Raw genomic sequence first — 25,364 nt, 5'->3', positions numbered from 1 at the left:
CCGGAAGGGGCGGGACGTGGCGGCGGAAGGGGCGGGACGTGGCGGCGCTGGCTGTGGCGGTGAGAGCGGTTCGCGCGCTTCAGGCCTGCTCGGGACGCGGCCTCCCCTCCGCTTCCCCCCTCGGTAACGGGGCCGGGCGCGGCCGCCTGCTCCCTTCCCGCGAGCCCGAAACTGGGGGTCTAGGTCACACGAGGCGCCCCGAGGCCGTGACCGGCGCGCGGGGCGGGGGGGACTGTGCGCATGCGCGGCGGGGAGGGGAGGGGAAGGGAGGAGGGAGCCGCGAACCCCCCGGGGAGGCTGCGCGGGCGGGGTGGGGGAGGGGCCGCGAGAGGGGTGGGGGTACTAGGGGAGGTTGGTTTTGGAGGGGGATGTGGCCAGGGCAGCCCCAGAGACTGAGGGGCTGTTTCTTCCATTCCCCCCGAGCAGTTACCTCTCTGCCTCCTGTTCCCCCACCCCGGCTCCGGCGCCCGGAAATATGTCGGAGGGGGTGGATCTGATTGACATCTACGCTGACGAAGAGTTCAACCAGGTAAGCAGAACAGGACCCTGAGTGGAGCCCTGTTGGGAGTCTGGCAGCCAGGGGACGGGGGAGGAAGCCGTGCCAAGCCCCACAGCAAGCAGGAAGGCAAGGGGGGCTCTTCCGTCAGCACAGGACCAAAGTTACACGCCAGCATTTTCTCAGGTGTGAAGGTGGAGGTCTAGGAACAGTGTTAGTTTGCTGCAAGTCTTGACTGAGGACCTCCAGGAAGCCTCTTAGTGCAGGTTTTGCTCCTGGTGTTATGGCAGGGAGGGGGGCAACGTTGAGAGGTGGTAGGAGGAAGAGGTTCATGATGCCCCTGTCCAAAGCATTTGCAGAGCCGGGGATGATTTGAGAATCAGATCATCCTGCTTTGCAGAACAGGAGGGAAACGACCTTTGGGTAAAGAGACAGGAAGCAAAAAGTAGGAGAAACGTGTATTGAGTAACCATAACATGCCTGTGTGGGTTGTAGGCATGTAAATACAGGACCTTCCTGGGCTGCCTTGGAGCAATCGGGATCCCTGAAACTTCACAGGTTGTTACCCACTTAGATACCTTTCAGTTAACTGGCTACGAGCAGAGAGGTGCCATACTATGGGAAAGTCTCCTTGTAAGCAGGTAGCTGAGAGTCTATCCTGGATTTATTAGTGGGTGTGTGAATAATGGGGGGAAATTTGAACAAGTGATGGAGAGCGGCAAAAAATGCAGGGAGGGAAGGAGGATAGCTGAACACAGCAGTGCAAGCATGTTGGAGAGTTTTTGGAGAGTTGAGAAGTCTGGACACATGGATGCAAACGTGGCTCTTTGAAGATAAAGATGCTATGTAAATACGAAATCAGGCTGGAAGAAGGAAGGTTGGAGGATCGGTTGTTGCAACAGATTGGGCTTGCTTTCAAAAAGCAAAACATGAGGAACATGAAGTTGCCAGTTTTGCCCTGAGGGTAATACATTTTCTGTTCCAGAAAGGTGATGGGTTATCAAATGAGAATGTGCTTTAGGTTTTTTTTTGGAAATTAACAGCAGCAAAAAGCATGGTGACAAGGGGAATGTGAGAAGCTTTTCAACTGTCTGGGAAGAAACAGAAGTGCTCTCTGGATGAATTAAATGAGAACAAAATTAAGGCTGGTTATAAAAATTGCTAAAATACTGAACTTAAGCCATGTACCAGTAGTCTGGTTGCATCCCCACACAGAAATTGGTCTCAATGTAAAAAAAAATTCTTCCCTGGATATATTTATAGGGCATTGCCTGCAGCACTGGAAACATCCCAGGATGTAGCAGATCCCCTGCAAGGCTCACTCGTTTTTATGCTTTAATGTGACAGGATGGCATTCTGTGTTGTGCCCACTGAACCATATCAGCTCAGAAATACTCTTAATTTGCATGTGTCCTTGCAGTTGGCTTTTAACAAACAAAATCAAGACAATGCGCATGACAGTTAGGAAAGTATTAAACCTGTTGCAGGTATTATCAAAACATGGTATCCTACAGATTTGGTTGGCAAACTTAGTGAGTCGTTGGGAATTTTTTTTGAAAGGCCACTGGAGAAATACCAACAAGCTGAAGGAAAATAAGCATGGTACTGATCAGGGAAGGAGAAGAACTTCACGTTGGCAGTTAAGTTTGGAAAGTCTGGCAGTTCCTAATTTTTAAAAAAGAGAATCTGTTTCTCTCTCAGAAGATAGCAGAGATATGGACATTTGGCTTGCTGGGTTATAAAGGAAAAGTCATACCCCTCATGTTTAATAACAGCTATCATGGTCTTAAAACCTTATGCTGTAATATTAACCCAGGTTAGCTTGACTGAGAATTTTCACATGGCTTCAAAAGTGGCTGGAAAGGTATTAACCAGGAAAGGTAATAAAATGCAAGGTATTGAGTTGCAAGGGATGTGTCTCCTGGGATGCTGAAGGAATTGATGTTGGGTCTGATCTTGCTCAGCTCTTCCATAATTTTCCGCAACTAGACAGTGGCACTAATCGCAGATCCTACCTCAAAAGGAAGGACAGAAATGCTGAAGCCCTGTGGGATTAAGTATAAGCAAAAGGTGAGAACTGGTGCTGAAAACACATCCCTAATAGATTGGTGGGCGTTCTCCAACAGGCAATGTACAGAGTTGAGGAGTAGAGATGATCATTAAGTTACAAGAAGCAAGATTTGTTTGATAAATATATTTTACTGGGAGAGAGATTAGACAAGCTTTTGGGCACAAAATGACAAAAATAAATAGAAATGATAAGTGAATAAAACAGGTTATCAAAAGGGGTTTCACACATCATGGCTGCAATAACATGGCTACAATAACATTACGTTAAGTTCCATTTTCTGTAACTTTTTGCATGACCAGGCTATAACACTTCATTTTCAGTGGGAGTAAGAAATTTGGAAAGCAGTTATGGTTTTGTGGGGTGAGAGTAGCTAATGACAGCGTAAGCAGGGGTCTGTTACCCATCAGCTGGATCCCTGTCCCTTGGCAGAACACCATTTTTGCTTTATGATTCCTGAAACATCTTAGAATGGCATCTAAATGCTCTACAGAAATTGTTCAAATGCAAAATAATTTCCATGTCACAAAGTGGATGGATTTGTGCATTTTTTATTTTAATATACACATCCTTTAGCCCATTAATCCTTGAATGATCAAAGTAACCTGTTGAGAAACTGGCATTTGTGTTGCAGAGGAGAACTGGCAAATAGGCAATGCAGAAAGCATATTGTTGCCATGCATTGCAGGTTGGTGTGTGCTGTAAAGTGCTCTCTTTGTTCCTGTCAAGCAAGGTGCAAGTGGACTGCCCAGCATGTGGAAAGACTGGACTTTTCAAGGGGAAGAGGATACTGGAGTCATTACATCTCAGGGTGGCAGAGGGGGGAGATGGAAAATAAACCCAGGGAAGATCTTCATGACCAGAATCCAGGCTGCAGAATGGTTTCCATTTTAACCCCTTTTGTATTTAATTACTTCGTTGTTCTGAAATTCACCGTTCAAGATGAAATTTCCAGGCCTGGTCTTTCACTAAATGTGATTGGTGAGGTACCCGCTAAAAATGAGTGCCAAAATACTTTCCCAGTTAAATTTTGGGTAAGGTTCTCTGCTCCATACTGCTGCAATGACCCAAGGATAGAAAATGGAAAGTTGGTATAGAAGTGGCCCTCACCAGTGAGAAGGGGCTTGTGGAACCAAATACAGATTCCTTCTTGTCATGACCATTCATAGGTTATGTTTTGTTCCTTTAGTACAAGGCTTACTGAGTGCTCTCCTGGATACACAGTTTCCTCATCTTCAAGAAAAGCATAGGCTGAAGTTCTCAAATGCCCAGAGTGTTTAAATATACTGTATGGAATTGCATGGAAGTTGTGTTAGTTTGTGGTCTGTCTGCAAATCTTAGCTGTAGGGTGCAACATGCAGCACTTACATTACTCCCTGCATGTCTTGATAGGTCCTCCAGAGATGGTGTGGAAGTTGTCTTCTCTCTAAGATGTCTGCAGAAGAGACAGAGCTCTTGCTAGCAGAAGGCTAGCATTGGAGAGGCAGACACGGGATAATGAGCCAACTATGGCCTTTCAGAAGGCACCTGCCAAAGCATAGATGTTCTGTGCAACCTTCATTGTGGCATTTCCTAATTTAATACTACGTGCTGTGGAACCTGGGCACTTCATTGTCTCCTGGAATTATATGTACCTTGCCGTTTTTTCTTATAGTTTTGGATCCGTTATACTTAGTTTGGGACAGGGACTGTCTTGTTCTTTAAACATTGGCTGGCACGCAAGGGTCCTGGTTTGTGCCTGAGGCTCCTAAATGTTATTGCAATACAAATGGTAGTGGAGCAATTTATAGTAATGGGTAATCCTCTGCATATGTTACATTCAGGAAAGTCAGTCTGAAAAATACCCAGTAAACAGTACTCAACATACACCCCAGCTTAAATATAGCATTGGGTAGATTGGGAATTTGAAGGCAGATTTAGGTCAATCACATTTGCAGCTGAGGAGCTTCCTAGTTAACTGGCTCATCTCTAGAATTGGTCTGGGAAAGGTGTGGTGTGACACATCAAAGCCCAGGCTTTAGAGAAGACTATGTATCTAAGTCAGTGACAAGAAACTGGCCTGTATTGGCAACAGAAACAAGCTGACAGGATGCTGCACTTGCATATCTGATGCTGTAGGAAGAGAATTATTTGGCAAGGCCAGAGTTGGAGAATTAGCATACAATCCTGTGTTGTAACATACACATGAAAGAGGGCAGAGCTGATCTGGTGTGTCCTTTCACTAACCCTTCTTTATAAATGTGGTTGTTCCCTACCTTAAAAATAACCACTTTTGTCCCTCCCTGTTTTCTGGGGAGAGCTTTGAAGGTAGACCCATGAAATGATAGTGTTCTCACTTTTGGCATTAAATGGAACACAGCACTACATGGTTAATTGATATGAAGGGGGAAGAGCTTCAAGGGCAGGCAAAGGGTTAAGCACACACTGCCCTTTATATATCGGATTCTCTCTTTGTGTGTGGATGACATAAGCCAAGAAGCAGAGGCAGCTCTCTGGTAAGATGGTGGCTCTGTTCCTGGATGCTTGCTGCAATCCTGCTCTTATCACCGGGAGACTTTGATCCCCTTGCTTTACAAATTATGCTAATGCTCAGTTGTAGAGGCCTTGGGGTTTGACTTGGATGGAGAAGCACAGCACAGAGGTCAGCTGAACTCAGCACAAATGCAAATGAAAGGGATTTCTGTCATCTGGGAGGAGTAGCCAATTTTGTCTTGGATTCCATAGCCACGGGAACATAGTAAGTGTGAGGTGCAGGCCATCTTCTCAGCGAAGCAAGGGATGTCAGTATAATCTTGTACTGTCTTTACAGAAGCGTCCCTTGTCAGGGCAGAGGGGTGATGGTAGGGTGTTGTTTTAAATGCTATGTTTTGCTGTGGGCACTTCATTGTTGAAAAGAGAGCAATTTGTTGAGGGGGGACTTCAGAAGGCAGCTGGAGGGGCTGGCCTGTGTGGAAAGATTAAGAACCTGCAACTTGGAAAAGTGGTTAACAGAATGTCTACCTGCAAAGCTGTTCACAAAGATGTGGCACTAATTCATGTTACAAAAGCAGTTGCAATTGGGATGAGTGGAGTGGGATCTGAGCAGGAACATTTTAGACCAGATATCTAGAAAACAGTCCCCATGCACAAAGACCTTTATGAAAAACATGGTCCTCAGAGAGTTCCTGGAGATTCTTCAAATGAGACTGGACCCAGCCCTAGGAAAAATGTGCAGGGGACATTCCTAGAGTAGTTCCTAAAAACAAACTAAGATATGTCTTATCCTGGACTTCCATGATCAATAGCTCAGACTGGGATCCACCAAATGGGTCAGATCCTTGCACAACTGAAATCATTGGCATTTATGTCATGCCCTCAGGATGCATTTCGTCCTTTGCCAAAGGAACTGGAGTCTCCACAGATCTCTTTCAGCTGACACCAGGCCTGTGGCCTGTACTGGATTTACACTTCTGCTTCCATTGCTACAGTGCAGGAACAAAGGTACGCTTGATGAATTAAGAAAATTAAAAGGACAGTAGCACTTGTAGCAGTAATAGCCAAGATGAAACAATAAGGCTTGAAAATGTAAGACAGAAGAGCATCGGGTGGGATCGGGGAGGTTATCTTGAAAACAGTATAGCCCATGAGTTTGCATCACCGAAGTTAAGCAGGCTAAGCCTCAGTAGAAGGCCTTAAAGTAAGCCAAGTGCTCAAGTACTGCAGTAGGGGACACGCTTTTCTATGATTCTGGATTCAGCAGTTACAGTGATGCGCTTGTGGGATCAGAAAAACGGGCCCTGGCAACTCATGGTTGTAGTTGCCTTATGTTTCAGAAGAGCGGGAGCATTAGCCATGATGCCTTGACCAAGTTCTGCTCTGCCTTTGGGAATTTCCCCTATCATTTTGTTTGGACACAGCATTCTTCAGTTCTGTCCTAAACTGCTGTCTTGTTCCTGACCCAGAATGAGTTGCATCTCCTTCCAGGCATTTACTGCTGAGCCTTGTGGAGCCACCCCTACAGGGGACCATTCAGTTCTGCCTCTGGCCCTGGCAGAGTCACTCCCTCTGGTCCAGCTGCAGAGGTGATGTGGAGATGGCTGGAGCCCAACTGGATTTACAAGCTGCTGTCAACGAACAACAAAAATCCTCTGCTGATTTGTAATCGAGTTCATTCATTATTTGAAGTGTGTAGAATGCTGTGATGTGCAAGGGGCTTGGCAAACATATGGGAAAACTAGGGTTGTCCCAGGTTGCTCAAATGACGGGGTCATAATGCGAAGTGGGGATGTGGAAGATGCTGAGAGCCCTGGCAGGATGTTGGAATGTCCTCCCCAGGGCCTAGTACTGTTCCCTCTCTTTGGCTTCAGAGGGAAGAGTTTCTCGTGAGGCTCAGTCTGGGAGGAGAAGAGAACAGCTCTTCCTGTGTCATGGTCAGCTGAGCATTTAATTTGTATGACAGCAAATTAGAGCTGCATGGGCAGGGCAGCCCTCCAGTACGCTGGACCATCCCTGGCCGTGGGTGTGGCTGACTGTTGCTGAGCTGGCCCAATGGGTTCTTTTGTAGCTCCTGGAAGAGCTTACTGGTTTCTTGCATCTCCCAGGACTCAGAGTTCAGTAATGCCGACCAGATGGACCTCTATGACGACGTGCTAGCAGCAAGCTCGCAGCCACCTGAAACCCGTACCAGCAGCTCAGAGCCACCGGTGGAGATTCGTCAGGAGCAATCTCCCAAGCCCAACAACAAGGCACCTGCCATCCTGTACACCTACAGCGGGCTGCGTAACAAGCGAGCTGCTGTCTACGTAGGCAGCTTCTCCTGGGTGAGTTGGGGACACTGATCCCAGCATGGGGTGCTGGGCAGAGGGGGGACACTTCTAGAAGACTGCTTCCTGGGCTGCTGTCTTAACTTTCAAGAAAAGCAGATCAAGCTTGGTGAGATGGAATTAAACTGAAACCCTAACCATGTGGGGCCTGACTAGAAATCACATCCAGTGTACTTAGTGCTTAGGATCTAGTCCAGGGGAAAAGCAAATAACATGTCTGATGGCCTTGCGTTGTTATATGGTGTGTGACTTGGCCTCCTGTAGAGTAGGTACATGAGCCATTGACCTGTTCAAGGCTAAACATTCCTTGGTGGTGTTTCTAGCAGAAGGGCCAAGGATTGATAGTTCTAGACACTAAGCTGTGTCTGCTACCCACCCTGTCAGGTCCTTCTAGTTCAAGGTTGAGTCATGTTAGGTGGTGTCTGGAGAAGCGTTGCTTTGGTGGGCTGAGGCCCTCTATCTCTGGAGCTGTCCACATGGTACTTTTTCCCAGACCTTATCACTGTAGTTTACAGATGCCTTCCTAGTCTTTTGCAGCCTCACAGGCAGAAAGCTAGGGTGTTCATCTGTGCATCTCCTTTTCTCCCTTTGAGCACATGTGCAGTGTCTGAAGTGTTGCCCATATTGAAGGGCTTTTAAGACAGTCCTAGTAGAGCTTGAAGAGGGAGGGCCTCGACATGTTTGAATGATAAGGCTGATACCTGAATTGTGGACACAGACATCCCCCCCCTCTCCCTTGCCAATCAGGCCTTTTGTTCTGATTCTGTATTTTATTACCTATTCTCACTCAGTGGACAACTGACCAGCAGCTGATCCAGATTATCCGTTCAGTTGGAGTCTACGACGTGGTAGAGCTGAAATTTGCAGAAAATCGAGCCAATGGCCAATCCAAAGGGTGAGAACTGCAGTAGGAAGTCCAAGGGCCTTCCTCCCAATGGCTTGGTCCATAGAACAAGTACAGCAAGGGGAAACTGTGGGGCTTTTGCTAGCAATGATTTGTCCCTGGGATTGCAGGGTTTACCCTATCTACCCTGTTAGTTAGCTATGCACCATTTGTCAGGGTACTGCCTGCTGGTGTCTGGAGAGGCACCTGTGGGAGTTTAGCTGAGCTGGACAGGGCTAAGGAAGAGGTGGTAGCTGATGGGGATACAGGTGGCTGGTGCTCAGCATGTGATGGCCTGGATTCAGTTACTTCAGTTGTTAGCAAGGGATGAAGGTTGATGCTGTTTGCTGCCTGAGCATGGCAGCGGGTGTAGACAGAACCCCTGTCCCCACTTCCCACTGCTAAATGGATTGCCTTACAAATGGTGGGAGGGGCCTGACTCTGGGATGGGGATATCACACCACGGTTCAGTCAGGAATCTACTTTCATACGGTGGCTCTCCCCTCAGGTATGCAGAGGTGGTCGTCGCCTCTGAGAATTCAGTCCACAAGCTCCTGGAGCTGCTACCTGGCAAAATTCTCAATGGGGACAAGGTGGAGGTGAGGCTAGCCACCCGGCAGAACCTGTCGCAGTTCGAGGCGCAGGCACGGAAACGTAAGTTGAGGCAGGTGCGCCTCTGGGTATGGGAGGGGGTGCTGGGTGTGCAAGGAAGGGAGACTCCCAGTGGGCCCTGGAGATCTTGAGCAGAGCTTAATCAGTCTAAACCAAACCCTTGGGGTGGGAGGGTGAATTCTCTAGAGTCTGAGTGTTTTTCCAATTGCTGCTGAGTCTGACCAGATCCTGACCCGAGTCTTTATGATCCCCTTTTAGGTGCTCATACACTGCGAAGATCCCTCGTAGCCTCCTCCTCCTCCTCTCCAAACTGAATGGGCTTAAGCTCTTCAGCCTATCATCATAGCTAAGACCCTCCATATCTATTAGTAGCTCTTCTCTGGATCTTCTCCAGAATTTGTACATCCCTGCGGAGGTAAGGTGCCCAACACTGGATGCAGTGCTCCAGCTGGGGCCTCACCCTGGGCCTTGTACAATGACCTTAGGTGGTCTCTCTTCTTCAGTCTGTATTGATCGGACAGCCCGGCCTAGTGCCAGGGGGTGCTATGTAGCTGGAGGGATCATCTTTCCAAGGACACTTTTGATAAAAAGCTGACCACCTGTGGTCCTTGTAGATCTCATGGCACATTGCATAAGAGAGAAATTGTTACCCCCAAGTGCCTGGCCAAAATCTACTGGAGTAGTGATGTCCTGTCTTCATACTCCCCTTGTAGTTTTCTGCTGGATGCCAAAATCTCCATTGCCTGTCCTGAACTGTTAGTTAATGGCACTGTGTACTATCAGACCTCTGTTGTATTCCACTGTAGAGGTAGCTGCTTTTTGGTGGAGGGTGTTAGGTCCACTTATGTCCCTTACTTCATGTGGGTATTGTGAGGCCTTAAGTTTTGTCCGCACTGGGTACTGGCCTGACCTGTTACTGTGCTGATAAAAAACAGTATGGATGACCAATACTGTGTGCAGATGCAGCTTGTGCCTGCTTGAAACCAGGCTGAGCTGCTCCAATGATGGCAGTTCAGAGCAGTTTACCCTGCATATGCTTCAGCTGGGCATAACAGCTATTATAGGCCAGGTTTCTGGTGCAGACAAAGCCCTAGTGACCCCCCAGTGCTTTGATTCTGTGCTGGAAGGGGCTGAAGAAGGGAAAGTTTCTTTGATGCAGCATAACCTCCTTTGTCTTGATCCTAAAGCGTCCTTAGACAGCTTAAAGTCCTCTTGGTTCCCTTAGCTACCCACTTCCTTGTCTGCTGCAGACCAAAGCCTTTGAGACCTTGTCAGTATCAGCATGTAGTTACTTCCCCTGAAGTTCTTGGTGGCCTTCAGAGTTTTGGCTCTCCAATGTGTCACCATAAGTTGTCTCATCTGACAGTCCTGCCAGGCCTTTCCCCATCCACTCCCCTCAAGTACCACAGGCTCTCTACATCACTCCTGGTACTGGCGGGATTTCATTCTGCCATGCAGGCCCAAACCAGTGCTGGCATTAACCAACCAGTAAGAAAGCTCTGACTCACCCAGTGCCCTGGGATCTCTCTCTGCTGTGACCTGTTGCCATTTCTCATGGCTCTTAGCTTCTGCCTGTATAACCCATTTGCTTTGCAACTTCGGTACCCCATGTTACTATGGTCTGGGCCAGCCGGTCCAAGAACAAAGTGTCTGTGGGACACTGTTGGAAAATTGATTAATGTCTTGATGGAGAGTGTGACGCCTTGTTGAGGCCCTTGGAAGTGGAGGCTACGTTTGACTGGCTGGATCTTTCTCTCAGCACCTTGAGCTATGCTGAAATCGGATGTGTGGCAACTGGGGGAGGAGGGCTCTGATGGAGAGTTGGGGAGGGAAGCAGGGGGAATGGCTTGGGGTTGAGGGGACAGGACTTCCTTCCCGTAGTCACTGAGTTGTTACATAGTCCCGCCCTGCCCTACCCATTATGCAGGGTTCTGGGGAATACTGGGACATCTGCTTCCATGAGTTTGACTTTGAGGGCTGGGACTGCCCTGGTGCTTACAGCCTATCTCCCTTGTTTGTGCTGGCTGACAGGTGTGCCACCGAGGGCTCACTCCCGGGACTCTACCGATTCCATGGATGGCCGTGCCACCCCGACGGAGAATGCCATTCCGTCCACCCGCGTGGAGAAACCCCCTTCCATGTTGCCTTTCTTCAACCGCCCCCCTGCCCTCCTTCCCCTCATGGGCCTGCCACCCCCGCCCATCCCACCCCCTCCTCCGCTTTCCTCCAGTTTTGGAGTTCCACCTCCCCCACCAGGCATCCACTACCAGCATCTCATGCCTCCGCCTCCTCGACTCCCCCCTCATTTGGCTGTGCCACCCCCTGGGGCTGTCCCTCCTGCCCTGCATCTCAACCCTGCCTTTTTCCCCCCACCAAATGCAACACTGGGCCCCCCACCTGATGCCTACGGCAAGGCTGTGGCACCGTATAACCACAGCAGGTAAGAGCACTTCAGGCCTGTACTGGGTGTGGTGAGGAGGGGCAAGGGCTTCACTATTCCATGCCTCAGACAAAAAAAGCTAAAGTAGTTGTTCCAGTGGGGAGGGGTTCTCCTGGATTCCCAGCAGCACTTGAGGTCTTGCCCTCTATTAGCTGGTCATTGGCTTTCTCAACTACCTGGCAAGCACACTGGGTTTGAGGGGCTTTGCCCCTGCACCACATCCTACCCCTGGCTTGATCAATAAGTGTGTGCTATCTTCTGTGCAGTCGGGAACTGGGCCATCCACCTCCCCCTGTGAGTGAAGCAGAGTTTGAGGAGATCATGAACAGGAACCGAGCGATTTCTAGCAGTGCCATTTCCAAAGCGGTGTCTGGAGCCAGTGCAGGTAACAGCTGCCAACTGCTTATCCCTCTGCCTGCCTCCCTTGTCCCTGGATTGTGTTCTTGCAATGCCCCTGCTGTCCACATTTCTTTTAACCCTCTCTTCTGTGTTCCTGCAGGAGATTACAGCGATGCCATTGAGACTTTGCTCACAGCTCTTGCTGTCATCAAGCAATCCCGTGTAGCCAGTGACGAGCGATGCCGCGTCCTCATCTCCTCCCTCAAAGATTGTCTCCATGGGATTGAAGCCAAGTCATACAGCACGGGTGCCAGTAGTAGCTCTTCCAGGTAAACCCTTGCTAATGAAAGCCTGAAGTGAGAACCTTTAGGACTCACTTGACTGAGTGTTGGTCTGGTACAAAAGGGCTTTAAGGCCCTGTCTAGGAGGTGGGGGGAGGGAGCTAGCAGCACAACTCATCAGGAAGCTGTGTTCCTCTTGACATCCTCAAGGGAGGGAGGGGAAAGGGGGTCAACATCTGGCAAAGAAAACTTTTGAGAGACTAGTGGTCTGGCCTTTTCTTCCAGAAAAAGACATCGGTCTCGGGAGAGGTCACCCAGCCGGTCTCGCGAGAGCAGCAGGAGGCATCGGGACCTGCTCCATAATGAGGATCGGCATGAGGATTACTTCCAAGAAAGGAACCGGGAGCACGAGCGACATCGGGACAGGGACAGAGAAAGGGACCGGCACCACTGAGATAGGTGAGCCCATCCTCCATCTGGCCGTCATGGGCTACAGGGCCACCCTCCCTTGGGTTCTATGGCAGTGCTTCTATATGTGCTGAGCAGCCTCCACTATGTCCAGTTCCTCCATCTTCTCCATCCAAGGCTATCATGACAGCCTCATCCTGGCAGTAACATAGTGAGGTATCCATCTTTGGTCCACTAGATCCCAAGCCTCTAATCATCATTCTTTCCCTGCAGTGTGCACCCAAGAGGGAAATAATTCTCAGGGGGAGAGGAAATGAGAATGGTCTCTTCTGATGGTCACTAAATATTCAGTACTACACTCCTTCACTGGTGTCTTCCACTGGAACTCCAGCCAGCTTTGGTGCTGCATGCTAACAGGCCCAGCTCACCTCCCTTGGAGTTTCACTCCATAGTTCCTTCCTGCATTTCTGTCTGTTCTACATGCTCTTTGCTGAAACAGTAAATGGCAGAGAGCTATTTCCCTGCTTTTTGCAGACTCTTCCTAGCATCAATCCAAATAGTGCAAGGATAGGGCTTTCCTCAGTCAGATCTTGCTTTCCTTGGTGAGAAATGCTGTGAGAATGAAATTCCCTGTCGGAACGGACCTGCCTTTGGATGAGCCTCCAGCTCCTTGATAGTTCTGTTGCTGCTGCTTCTGTTTATCTGAGAAATGTGTGTCAGTCTGTACTGTTGAAGAATGACTTGGCTGGGGAGAGCTGGATTTGCCCTGTGATGTTGACTGGGCTTGGTGTAGAAGGAAGTCAGTGGTGTCAATAACTCCAGTGCCGAGGTCCTAGGGAATCTTATATTAAATTTTGGCTGCCATCGTACAACCATTTACTGCTCCTTTTGCTCTGTCGGGTCCATGCAAGCTTTGTGTCAAGATTTAGAGGAAGCTTTGACCCAAGCACCATCCCTGACTTTTAAAGTAAAGTGCCACATTTGCTGTAGGGAAGAACAATGGAGGGCACTCAGGATGGGTATGAGAGCCCAGCCCTGCCAGCCACATTACCAGGCAAGAGTTGTGCTTGTGGCTCTTTGAACCACATTTAAAGCCCTTAGACACAATCAAAAAAGTGCCCATCAGATACACCTTGAAGGGAGGAGGTCAGATCCAGAAAAGTTATCAGATCCAAGGACCTTCACACTGCCCTACTTTTGAGCTGCTCACTTAAGAGAAAACGTGTCACTTAAAACAAGCTAATTCAGAAACTACAGAACCCCAGTCCAGTACCCATTCATGACGTTCCATCAGAGCTCTCCTGTCCTGTCAGATCATGGTTCAGATCATGCTAGTATTTGGTGTCCACCCAGCCTCTGATTCTGTTGTTGAGCTGGATGGCTTTAAGGCTGCAGACTAGCCTCTGGTATCATATAAAGAAGTCAAGACTTTTTTGAGGAAGTCCCATCATGTAGAAGGTCTCTCCATTTTAGGCTTCAGCACACCACCTAGTCTGCCCCTGAGGTGAGGAGTGGGATGGCTTTGTGTCCCTAAGAGTCTGTGTGGAAGAGTAAGCTTGGATTCTTTGTGCTGCTTTCCCTATATTTCTTGACAATAGAGGTGGTCTTCTCTTGAAATGGTTAGTCTGGTGTTTGAGTACCCTCTCCTCCCAGGGCTGTGCTTGCAGTTTGAATTTGTTTCAGTATCACTTAAAGGCCTCAATATGGGGCCTAAATATGGCCCCTTTAAACTAATGAAAGACCGACGCAAAGTACCTATTTAATAGGTTGGCTTTTTCCTGGGCGTCAGTTGTCAGTTGCCCCATCTGGTTCAGCAGGGGTCCAACGTTGCCCCTGCTTTTCCTCCGGCTCCCCACATATCTGAAAAAGGACTTTTTAGCATCAAGGACAATAAAAAGTCCTTTTTCAGATATGTGGGGAGCCGGAGGAAAAGCAGGGGCAACGTTGGACCCCTGCTGAACCAGATGGGGCAACTGACAACTGACGCCCAGGAAAAAGCCAACCTATTAAATAGGTACTTTGCGTCGGTCTTTCATCAGCCCCATGGGACGCCCGTGCCCGCTACAGGGCCGGGAAGTCCGGGTGAGGGTGATCCCCTGCCCTCCATTAATGCTGACTTTGTGAAGGAACATCTTGAGAAGCTGGATACCTTCAAGTCAGCCGGCCCTGACAATCTTCACCCCAGGGTACTCAAGGAGCTGGCGAGCATCATAGCCCAGCCTCTAGCGCGGATCTTTGAAAACTCTTGGCGCTCTGGTGTAGTGGCCGAAGACTGGAAGAAGGCCAACGTGGTGCCTATCTTCAAGAAAGGGAGGAAAGTGGATCCGGCTAAGTGTAGGCCCATCAGCCTGACTTCTATCCCGGGGAAGATCTTCGAAAAGTACATTAAGGAGGCCATCCTTAATGGACTGGCCGACGCCAACATCTTAAGGGATAGCCAGCACGGGTTTGTTGCAGGTAGGTCTTACTTGACCAATCTCATTTCCTTCTACGACCAGGTGACCTATCACCTGGACAAGGGAGATGAGATTGATGTCATATATCTTGACTTCAAAAAAGCCTTCGATCTGGTGTCCCATGATCGTCTCTTGGAGAAACTGGCCAATTGTCGCCTTGGGTCCCCCACGATCCACTGGCTGGAAAATTGGCTCCAGGGTCGGACCCAGAGGGTAGTAATTGATGGAAGTCACTCATCGTGGTGTCCTGTGACCAGTGGGGTCCCCCAGGGCTCTGTCCTTGGACCCATACTGTTCAACATCTTCATTAATGATGTGGACACTGGAGTCAGAAGTGGACTGGCCAAGTTCGCCGATGACACCAAACTTTGGGGCAAAGCATCCACACCAGAAGACAGGCAGGTGATCCAGGCTGACCTGGACAGGCTCAGCAAGTGGGCGGATGAGAATCTGATGGTGTTCAACGCTGATAAATGCAAGGTTCTCCACCTTGGGAAAAAAAACCCGCAGCATCCTTATAGGCTTGGCAGTGCTATGTTGGTTAGCACTATGGAAGAAAGAGACTTGGGGGTCATCATTGACCACAAGATGAACATGAGCCTGCAATGCGATGCTGCGGCTAGTATAGCGACCAAAATGCTGGCTTGCATCCATAGATGCTTCTCAAGCAAATCCCGGGACGTCATTCTCCCCCTGTACTCGGCCTTAGTGAGGCCGCAGCTGGAGTACTGCGTCCAGTTTTGGGCTCCACAATTCAAAAAGGATGTGGAGAAGCTTGAGAGAGTCCAGAGAAGAGCCACGCGCATGATCAGGGGTCAGGGAAGCAGACCCTACGATGACAGGCTGAGAGCCCTGGGGCTCTTTAGCCTGGAAAAGCGCAGGCTCAGGGGTGATCTGATGGCCACCTACAAGTTTATCAGGGGTGACCATCAGTATCTGGGGGAACGTTTGTTCACCAGAGTGCCCCAAGGGATGACGAGGACGAATGGTCATAAACTACTACAAGATCGTTTCAGGCTGGACATAAGGAAGAATTTCTTTACTGTCCGAGCCCCCAAGGTCTGGAACAGCCTGCCACCGGAGGTTGTTCAAGCGCCTTCATTGAACACCTTCAAGATGAAACTGGATGCTTATCTTGCTGGGATCCTATGACCCCAGCTGATGTCCTGCCCTTTGGGCGGGGGGCTGGACTCGATGATCTTCCGAGGTCCCTTCCAGCCCTAATGTCTATGAAATCTATGAAATAAACCTTTGTTCTCCAAGAAAATCTGTATTCAACCTCTGTTTGCTTCTAGAGCAGACGTGGGCAAAATATGGCCTGTGGGCTAGATCCAGCCCAATTGATTTTATCTGGCCTGCAGGCAGGCGGTGCAAGCAGCAACACTGCACAGCAGGCACTGGGCAAGTCATGTTTGGGTCCCGGTTTCTGCTGGCGGACAGCATGGGCAGTGGCTCTGGCTCCAATCTCTGCTGGCATCATGGGGGATTCAGGGTGGGTGGAAGCAGCCCTGCCTGACCAGCACCAGGTGGCAGCCAGGGAGCTGGAGTTTGGCCCACCCAGGGCCTGTGGGGCTGGACTGTATCTCCCAAATGCCATGGGAGACGCTGGGTGGAAGCAGCCCCACCTGCCTGCCTCACACTGCAGTGCCAACAGAGGTCAGGGCCTGAGCATAGCTCACCCAGGGCCTGCTGCATGGAGTAGGGCGGCCGGGGCTACTTCCGCCCCGCATCCCCTGTGGAACCCAAGCACGACTCATCCAACTCTGCCTGCGAGGGATGAAACCAGGACGTGGGCCTCCATACTGTCCTTTCCCATGCTGCCATCAGGGATCCTGGGAGCTGCAGGGTTGGAGTGTGGGGGCATGTGTGTGCGTGCACATGCATGTGCGTGCCGGGAGCCCTGATGGAAGGGCAGAACAGCATGGAGGCTCGTGACCAAACTCTATCCCCACAGGCAGAGGCTGGACCCATCTGGGAGTGGCCTCTCTGTGGCGCCCCCTAGGCTCTGCCAGCCAGCTCTGCATAGCCATACGGCGCCTCTCCCCCACTGCCAGCAGGTGCCTGGGCCAATAAATGCAGGTAACTGCTGGGTGCCCTGATCTGTGCTGGGGAGCAGAGACCCCTGAGCTGCAGCCAGTGCTGAGGGAAGGGGCCCCACGTTCACTGGCTTGACCTGGCCAGGCTTGGCTGGCTGTGTGCTACAGTTGTGGATATGACTGGCAGGTGCCAGCTCCGAGCTCTAGGGTGAGTGGGTGGTGGGGAGCCAGGGTGTGTTACAGCCCCAGGTGGGCTCATGCTCCATTCTGGTGCCAGCCCTGGCCTGACTGTGGGGAGCTTGTGCATGTGTGTATGTCCCTTAACAGCTTACCAAAACTGGTTAAGTGGCTCTCCAGCCCAAATAATTGCCCACCCCTGTTCTAGAGTGTCTCCATAGCCCAGGGAGACACGCTGGTCTTGTGGCTAAAGCAAAGAAGGTAAATGAAAGTACTGGTCCTATTCCAAATGTTGTTGATTGCAATGATCTTTGGCAAGTTGTTTTGCCTTGGTTTCCCACTGATCACTTGAGAATAGTATTTTCCTACCTCCTGAGGGCATGGGGGCCTGGTCCGTTACACATGGAAGTCCTCTGATCTCCAAATGAAAAATGCTTTAGAATTGGCCACTATAGTCTGGTGTTGTTCACAGTATAAAGTACTTTCAGGAGAAGTCCTCCTTCAGCAGCAGGGAAGATGGATGTAAACTGATTTTTCAATTGTATTTGGGTTATTCTTTAAAGAGATGTACGTTCTCATTGCTTGATATAACCATTATAATGTAGATTTATGACTAGAGCAGGGGTGGGCAAAATATGGCCCACATAGGAGCTTTAATCCAGCCTGCCGTAGGTCCCTTGGTCCTGCCTGGCCAAGGCACCGCCCAGCCGTGGCACATCCTGCCGCCCCTTGGGCAGACAGCGGAGCTGGTGTGGCTTCATGACTGGATTGCCTTTTGAGGCAGCCCAGGCAGCAGTGGCTTCTTCTGACTGCTGCTGCTGCTGGCCCCAGCCCTGCAGTACCGGTGGGAACCCATATGCACAGCCCCAACCTGGCCCGTCCTGCACCTGCTCCAGACTTGCCTGTCCAGGCTGAGCAGCAGCAGCAGTGGTGGCTGCTGGGCCGAAACTTGCTCTTGCTCCACATGTAGGGAAAAGTGGACCCTCTTCCCGCTTGCCACTGCCTAGCCCTTCCTGATTCTGGAGCCTGCACTGTGCTAGGCAGCCCTGCATCTCTGCTGTCGTCACCACCACTTGGGCTGCCTTGTGGCTGCTCTGTACTGCCACCATTGCCCCGCTGGGTAGCCTGGAGGTGGTGGTGATGGCAGCAGAGACACAGGGCAGCCCAGCACAGCATGGGCTCCAAGCGGCTGCAACAGAAAGGTCTGGTAGTGGGGAGGGGCTGCTTTCCCCCATGCCAAGCAACAGTTCCTGCTGGGCACCTACCACTGCTGCTGTTGTTCAGCCTGGATGGCCGAGTCTGGAGCAGGTGTGGGGCGGGCCAGGTCAAGGCTGTGCACACGGTACTGTTGGGCTGGGACCGTTGGCGGTGGTAACTAGAAGGAGCTGCCACTGCCTGGACTGCCTAGAAAGGCAGTCCAGCCATGGAGCCGTCCCAGCCCTGCTGTGGGCCCAGGGGGTAGCAGGATGCGCCACAGCCAGGTGGTGTGGAGCAAGCACAGGGTGGGCTGGGGCTACGTGCTGTTGGCGGTGCTGGGGAGGTGCCGCAGGGTGCATAGGCTCCAGGTTGTTAAGGGGCGGGTACTCGCTGGCTTAGTGGGATGCATGCGGGGGGGCTCCCATGCACACCCCACCATACCCACAAACCCCACAACCACACCGTTCCCCACACAGTCACACACCCCACAAACACTGCACCCTCCCCACAAACCCCATACCTCCCACACACACACCTGTGTGCCTCTGTGGGGAGCCCTGCTCACTGCTACATGCGTACACATGCACCCACACACACACCTCCAGCCACCCTTCCCCTCCATGCACCCTCCCCCACACCCTACATACACACACATACATCCACATCCTGCACAAACCCCATACCCACCCACCCATACCCCCTACACCCCCTGCAATATACAACAGTAACACTTCATTTTGAGCAATTGTGGAATCACCTCTATATACATAACACAAATGCACACAAATCAGGACAAAAATATTTAAAAAAAATAAAATTAAAGTACGTTATTGTGGATGTTTGATTTTTAGTATATAAGTTGTTGTTTTTTTCCGGTTCCAAGATGGCAAATCCCCACTCTAAAAGGAGTACTTCTGGGGGGCAAAGAGAGGGACTTCTGGTGGCAAAGGTCAGGGTTTGGGGGCGGGATTTCCTGTCCCAAGATGGTGACCAGGGGGCGAGGCCCCTGTCAAGGGGCAGAGCCACCCTTGTGGCCTCAATAGCTCACCGAAACTCATTAAGTGGCCCTCCAGCTGAAATAATTGCCCACCCCAATATAGAGCCTTTAAGCCAGCAATTCCCAAACTATGGGTCATGACCCCTAATGGGGTCTCAACATCAACAGATGGGGCCACAGGGGGGAGGGGCAATGGGTTGTGAGTGAGTAGCCATGCTGAGGAAATGGGGCCATAAATGGAGTCATGCTGAGGAAAATTTTGGGAAGCACTGCTTTGAGCTATATTTCATAGATATTAGGGCACGGGTGGGCAGTTATTTTGGGCAGAGGGCCGCTTACTGAGTTTTGGCAAGCCATCAAGGGCCGCATGATAGGCAGCCGGGGCAGATAAATATTGATTTTCTAAATTTTTTAGGGGCCCCGCAGGCTGGATAGAATGGCCTGGTGGGCCGCATTTTGCCCACCCCTGCATTAGGGGCTAGAAGGGACCTCATGAGATTGAGTTCAGCCCCCCTGCCAGAGGCAGGAAGTCTGTGGGGACCTAATGATCCCAGCAAGATAAGCATCCAAATGCCTTTTGAATGAGTCCAGAGTAGGTGTTTGCATCACCTCTGGGGGGAGTCTGTTCCAGACCATGGGCACTCGGACTGTGAAGAAGTTTTTCCTTATATCGAGTTTGAATTGGCCTTCTAGAAGTTTGTGGCTGTTACACCTAGTTATCTCTTGAGGAGCCTGGGTGAACAACTGTTCTCCCAGATTCTGGTGCACCCCCCTTATACATAGGCTGCTACCAAACCTCTTCCCCCACCCCCTGCCTTCTCTTTTCCAGGCTGAAGAGTCCCATGTATCTCAGCCTCTCCTCATAAGGCTTGCTCTCTTGGCCTTTGATCATGCGGGTGACTCTCCTCTGGACTCGCTCAAGCTTATCCACATCCCTCCTGAAGCGGGGGACCCAAAACTGGACGCAGTACTCCAGCTACGGCCTCACTAAGGCCAAGTAAAGCGGGAAGATGATATCCCTGGTTTTGCTAGAGATGAATCGGTGGATGCATGCCAGAGTTTGGTTTGCTCTGCCAGACACAGCATCACATTGGGGGCTTCTCTTTCAATACTTATTTGAGCATTGCATTGATTAATGTTTTTAGATCCATATTCATTTTACATTTAACTATGTTCAAAAATGGAGAGTAAGATATTGCATAGTTATTGGATAATTCACTTTTTGTTCACAATTTGGGACAGGTAGCTTCATTGTGGGGGTGGGGCTGGGTACAGTATGCAAAAACATGTTTTATTTAAATAAAACAACTTTGCATGTTTTAGATGCATACAAATCTCTTATTAAAACATACTTTACATTTGCAACCAAATCAGTTATGGAATAATGATTAGCTGTAATTATTTCAGGTGAGCCTGAAAGAATTTTCAGATATGTCTTAGTGAACATGACTGAAATTTTAAGTTAGTACTCATTTAGAGTCTCAACATAAGTCTCTCAAGTACTTGGGCTTTTCTTCACACTTTTAAAACTACTAGGTCTTATCCTCTCCCATAGTGTTTTATTCAAGCTGAATTTCCATAAGCTATGGATTCAGAGAGAGAGAGTTAAATGTTTTTTTTCATTGAATTCTGATCTCATTTAAACAGGCTTGCTTTAAATAGAAAATCTTGTAATTTTGAATAACAAAATAAGAAAAAAACCTGACTTTGATCCTTTTTAAAAAAAAAAAGAAAAGACTGGCTTCTATCACTCCTATCATGAATCTCATAGTGTTTATTCCAGACCAGTCTAGAACATGCTACAGTTATTGCATACTTCAATGAAAAGGATTCCCAATTAGTGTGCCAGTACAAATTCTCTTGGGCTGTCTCTGGCCTTCTGACTGTCTTCCCCATATGGGTTGGGTCTCATGCACCATGGCAAACATCAACATCCTTGCTGGTATCCTAAGATGACTGACTATGAAGAGGGGAGAATGGTGAGCAAGGAGAAACTGGCCTTCATGAGCTCTCCCTGCGGATGGAGGACTTCTCTCTAAGGCTGTTGATCCTGCACCTTAATTTTTCCAGTACCAAATTTGCATGAAGATGAATGTTTTAGAACAGCCACATAGTTTTTGGAGGAGTCTGGTGTGTGGGAGTAGGACAGGAAGGGGCTCTTTGTCTGCCATTTAAGAAACATGCTTGGGGCCAGATTTGCTATACAGACCCCATTTATTTCATTTGATACATGAGTTTATGGGTACTGTAGTAGTGAAAGACTCTAACCCGTTTGTCTTGTTTTGTCCCTTGCAGGAGTTTGGTTGGAAAGTAAATGTTTTTTTTTTTTGTTTTTTTTAATGGACTTGTATCTCCTCACCTCGATCAGGACTAAAGGATGGAGGCTGCTCCACCCCCACCCCCTCCCTCCCTCCTCCCCACTGTCCCCAGCTCCCTCCAGGCACCCAAGGAAAGACATGCTACCTGTTGGACTCTAGCCAGCACACTGTGGCCTTGGGACTCATGCTCTGCTTGTGCTCGTTGCTGCTGCTTCCTGGGGAAATGCTGGAAGACATGGAGTTGGGAAGGGATTGCGTCAGGCCACTGTGACCAGGGACTGCTCCAATCCATGGATACTCGGACCCAAAGAGAAATGGTGCTTTTCCATGGAAGCTTGCGAGCTCTTTCCTCTCTGTGGCCTTCTAGGGGGTATCTGGAAGGGAACCAACCCCCCGCCCCCCTTGTGTGCACTGAGGAAGGTTGGAGGTGCATGTACTGCAGCCCAGTGTTTGATAGGCTGGACTCACTGGGACCCTGTATCCAAGTCCTTCCGCAGTGCACTGTCTTCATGCTGTGTTTGGGGAGGCCCCCTAAGAAGCATGAGCCTTCATCCCAAGCAGTTTCAGTCCTGTCCTCTAGCCCATTGTACACAGCTTAGATCGCAGTATATCCCCTGTCTTCGATATAGGGCAGGCTGGCTGTTGCTTCCCATCTGCTCTCTGTGCTCCACCTTTTGGTTCCTGAAGGCTTTTCCAAGTCCTCTCCTCCAGGCAAGTTTGCCTAAAACAGAGAAAAACTCTTGTGGAAAAGAGCCTCTTCCTGTCAGGGCCTGGAGGTGGCCTCCTTACTGGACTCAGCATTATTGGCTCTCCATCTCTGTGCTTAAGCAATAACAGCTCCACTTCACATTTTTTTGAATGGAAGTGCTGGCCTCCTCCCCGAAAGAGCTCTTTCCTTGTTTTAGAGGAAGCACCTTGCGTAGAGACCTGAAGATTGCAATGTCGGTGGATGGAGGAGGGACAGAATTGGGCGCTGGCTGGAGAAGCTGGACTGCTGATAATCACGAGGGCTTTTTATCATTTCTACATGACATTAGGTTGAGCAGATTCTTTAGGGACAGACAGTTCCCCTCCCCAGCATCAACCACTGAGTTTTCTGGCCTCCTTTTAAGAAATGCTGTAGGAGTGGGAACTTCCTCTCAAGCACTATGCCTGAGTCTTCTTTAGGCAGTACTGCTGCTTCTTTGCTGTTGGTCTGCAATGCCCAGTCTTGGATGAAGGATGTGGAGCAGCCTGGCCAAGGGAGCCTCAGTGCCAGTTTGAAAACATGGGGCTTGAAACAGCCAAGCGGTCCCAGTGGCGTGATGCCTGAAGGAGTGGGGAAATGTAACCACCATTTCCATCATGGCTTGGTGTCTCGACTGGCAGGTTTGGAAGGCCAATGGGATATGAGGCTTAACAGCGACCTGTTTCCTTGAACAAAGGCCCATGTAGCCAGAGAGCAGCCTACGGTTGTAAGACGACTTGCCACTATGCTGATCTGAGGAGGTGCCAGTAGAAACTATGTGTCCCAGCATGCTGTTCTTCAGTAACCTGAGGGAGCTGAACCCCATGGATAAAGGGTGCATGCTGGGAGCTGTAGTCTCCAGCAGCTGCACCACTGAGATTATGACAGCAGCCATCTACAGCACGTGACAGCTCCTGGCACACTGATAGCCCTCACATGGGCAAAGCTTGGCTGTTCCCCTGCTGGAGAAGGGAGAGAGGGTAACTTCCAGCAGAGGGTGCACAGCCCATCTGGGGGGGGCTTGTCTGTAGAGTAGTACCTCCTTAGGAACTGGACTTGTGTGGGGAACCCAGTTTCTGGATGTCTTTTTACAAACAAAAAGCATATGTAAACTAAACTGAGGTGACAGCTTAAAAGTGTAAAATATTGGGGTTGGGGGGGAACCATTCAGCAGGAGAGAGTTCTGGTTTGGTTTTGTTTTTTTACTTAATGACGCAAATTTTTAGTTTATTTCAGAATAGTGGGTAAAAAAATTTAAAAAAGAAAAAGAAAAATTAACCAAGAAGTGAAGCTCTGAACCCACCCCCTTCCCTTCCCCTCCCCCTCCTTCTTTCTCGGTGACTTGATTTGTTTGTCTCTTTCTGATAGGTTGGAAATTGTGTAATAAACTTGATGACGTTGTCAATCTTTTATACTGCATTGTATGTTTTCTTTTTTTTCCTTTTGTAACAAAATATTTTAAATAATAAATGGGGTGTGAGCTGTTTTATGGAATCTGTATTGAATAAGATTGTCTCTCCGGTCCACGTGCTTTGAACAGGTTTGGGATTCTGGACTCCTGCTTTCATTCCCTGCTCCACCACTTACTGACTGCCTTGTCTTTTAAGAGGTACCCAGTCTTTAGAACTGGGACAGGCATTTGTGGATAGCCTTAAAGACTCCTGCTTGGGACCTCCCCCAACCAGCTTGTTCTGTGAAGCAGTGGATCCTAACGTTGGCCCTGCTTCCGTTGCAGGGAAAAGTGGTACCTTTCAGTGTGGCTCCTGCCCAGCTGCCAGCCCCCCGTGCCTGCATCCATGGCTGAAAAATTACTGCTCTAGCTTCACCCTGGCCATCTCCTTTTCAGGGAGGGGAGATTTTGGTGGAGAGGGTACCTGACCTTATGAACAGGAGAGCATTACTGAAATCTAGGCCTTCAGCCCTCTGCTATCTACAAACTGGGAAGATATTTAGCTGCTAAGAGGCGAGACAAATTCAGTGGCTATGAAATGCTTTAAGACCTGTTCTAAAGGGACAAACAGAAGAGCTAGGCTCTGACAATGTGGTTCCTTCCAAGTGGGTAGAGTTTCTCAAGAGGAGAGACTTGCCACAGGTAAGTCTGTAAGTTGATCAGTCTCCTTCAATAGGTTATGTTCAGGGTGATATAGAGGTGGTTGGAAAGTGGTTACATTCTGGACATGTTGGGGTTAAAGTTAAAATAGTCCAAAAATCTGAAAGCTTGGGGTTTGCAATGAAATCCTAGAGTCTGGAGTCCAAACCAAATTATCAACTGTAATTGTGGCCAATCCACCCCATTTGGCTGGTTGAGGGAAGCCAGCTAATTGTTAAGCGGTCTTCCCTGTTATGAGCTTGAATGATGTGATGTGGATGATTTCTTATACTGAGGGTATAGATCTTTGGGCCTGTATCAAGGGATTGTGGCTTCTGTACTCTTGAGGAAGGTGTAGAGAAGTTGGCTTTTAATACTTAATTATGGAATGTTGCTTATGATACTCTTTTCCTCAGATGCCCAGCATAGAGGTTAGGTTTCCAGACTGTCATCTGTAGGATGGTGCTGAATTGTGGTCCACAGTTGAGGTCACTGTTGGGTTTGGGCAAGAAGGCTGTGTTTTGGCTGGTGTTCTGTTCTAATTATTTCCAGAATGACTGGTTGATTTGAGAGGAGGCAGTGTTAACTGTGTTAGTCTAAAGTCAGACAGAAGGTAGGGGAGAGATGACAAAATGAACTCATGCTTACAAAAGCTTATGCATTTCAGATTTAGTTCATCTATGAGGTTGCATCTCTACCTGCTTTCTGGTTGATTTAAGCATTTTTTTAAATGTCAGAGCTCTAAAAATACACCATATAAATATTTTTTTAAATCTGTCTCTGTTTCCTAGTTTTCAGATACTTAAAATAATTGCAGTGGTGGTTTTTTTCTTTTTTCCCAACTTCAATAGGATTTCTTGACTGGGAATTTGTCAATGGCTTTCTCAGAACGTTGTGTGGACTTTTCTGCAGATGGAGTTACTGGTGTTTGGAGCAGAGGGGACCTAATCTAAATCCTCCATCATCTCCTTGCTGCCTGTACCATCTGGTGCTCTGATCTTTCAGTGAATGCAGGACTGACCCCTCATGGAGTTTCAC

The 25,364-nt window shown here is 49.3% G+C and overlaps 1 protein-coding gene across 6 annotated transcripts; it reads left to right on the top strand.

Annotated features, from left to right (window-relative positions):
• On the top strand, positions 1-25,268 carry CPSF7 (cleavage and polyadenylation specific factor 7). Of its 6 annotated transcripts, none has more exons than XM_014593474.3 (10): positions 1-59; positions 427-529; positions 7,145-7,363; positions 8,158-8,261; positions 8,758-8,903; positions 10,893-11,301; positions 11,568-11,686; positions 11,801-11,969; positions 12,207-12,380; positions 21,488-23,731. In XM_014593474.3, the coding sequence occupies exons 2-9, from the start codon at positions 476-478 to the stop codon at positions 12,373-12,375; spliced, it is 1,389 nt and encodes a 462-aa protein (XP_014448960.1). In that variant the 5' UTR covers positions 1-59; positions 427-475; the 3' UTR covers positions 12,376-12,380; positions 21,488-23,731. The 6 variants fall into 6 exon arrangements, with proteins under 6 accessions (XP_014448960.1, XP_019340810.1, XP_019340811.1 ...); XM_019485265.2 differs by lacking the exon at positions 21,488-23,731 and adding an exon at positions 25,178-25,268 and having other exon boundaries at positions 16-123; XM_019485266.2 differs by having other exon boundaries at positions 16-123; positions 21,561-23,731.
• Positions 25,269-25,364: the final 96 nt, after the last annotated feature.

This window comes from Alligator mississippiensis, chromosome 2 (assembly GCF_030867095.1).
Source record: "Alligator mississippiensis isolate rAllMis1 chromosome 2, rAllMis1, whole genome shotgun sequence".
Lineage (NCBI taxonomy): Eukaryota > Metazoa > Chordata > Crocodylia > Alligatoridae > Alligator > Alligator mississippiensis.
The sequence above is the reverse complement of the archived record's forward strand: the minus strand, read 5'-3'. Positions and strand labels throughout refer to the sequence as shown.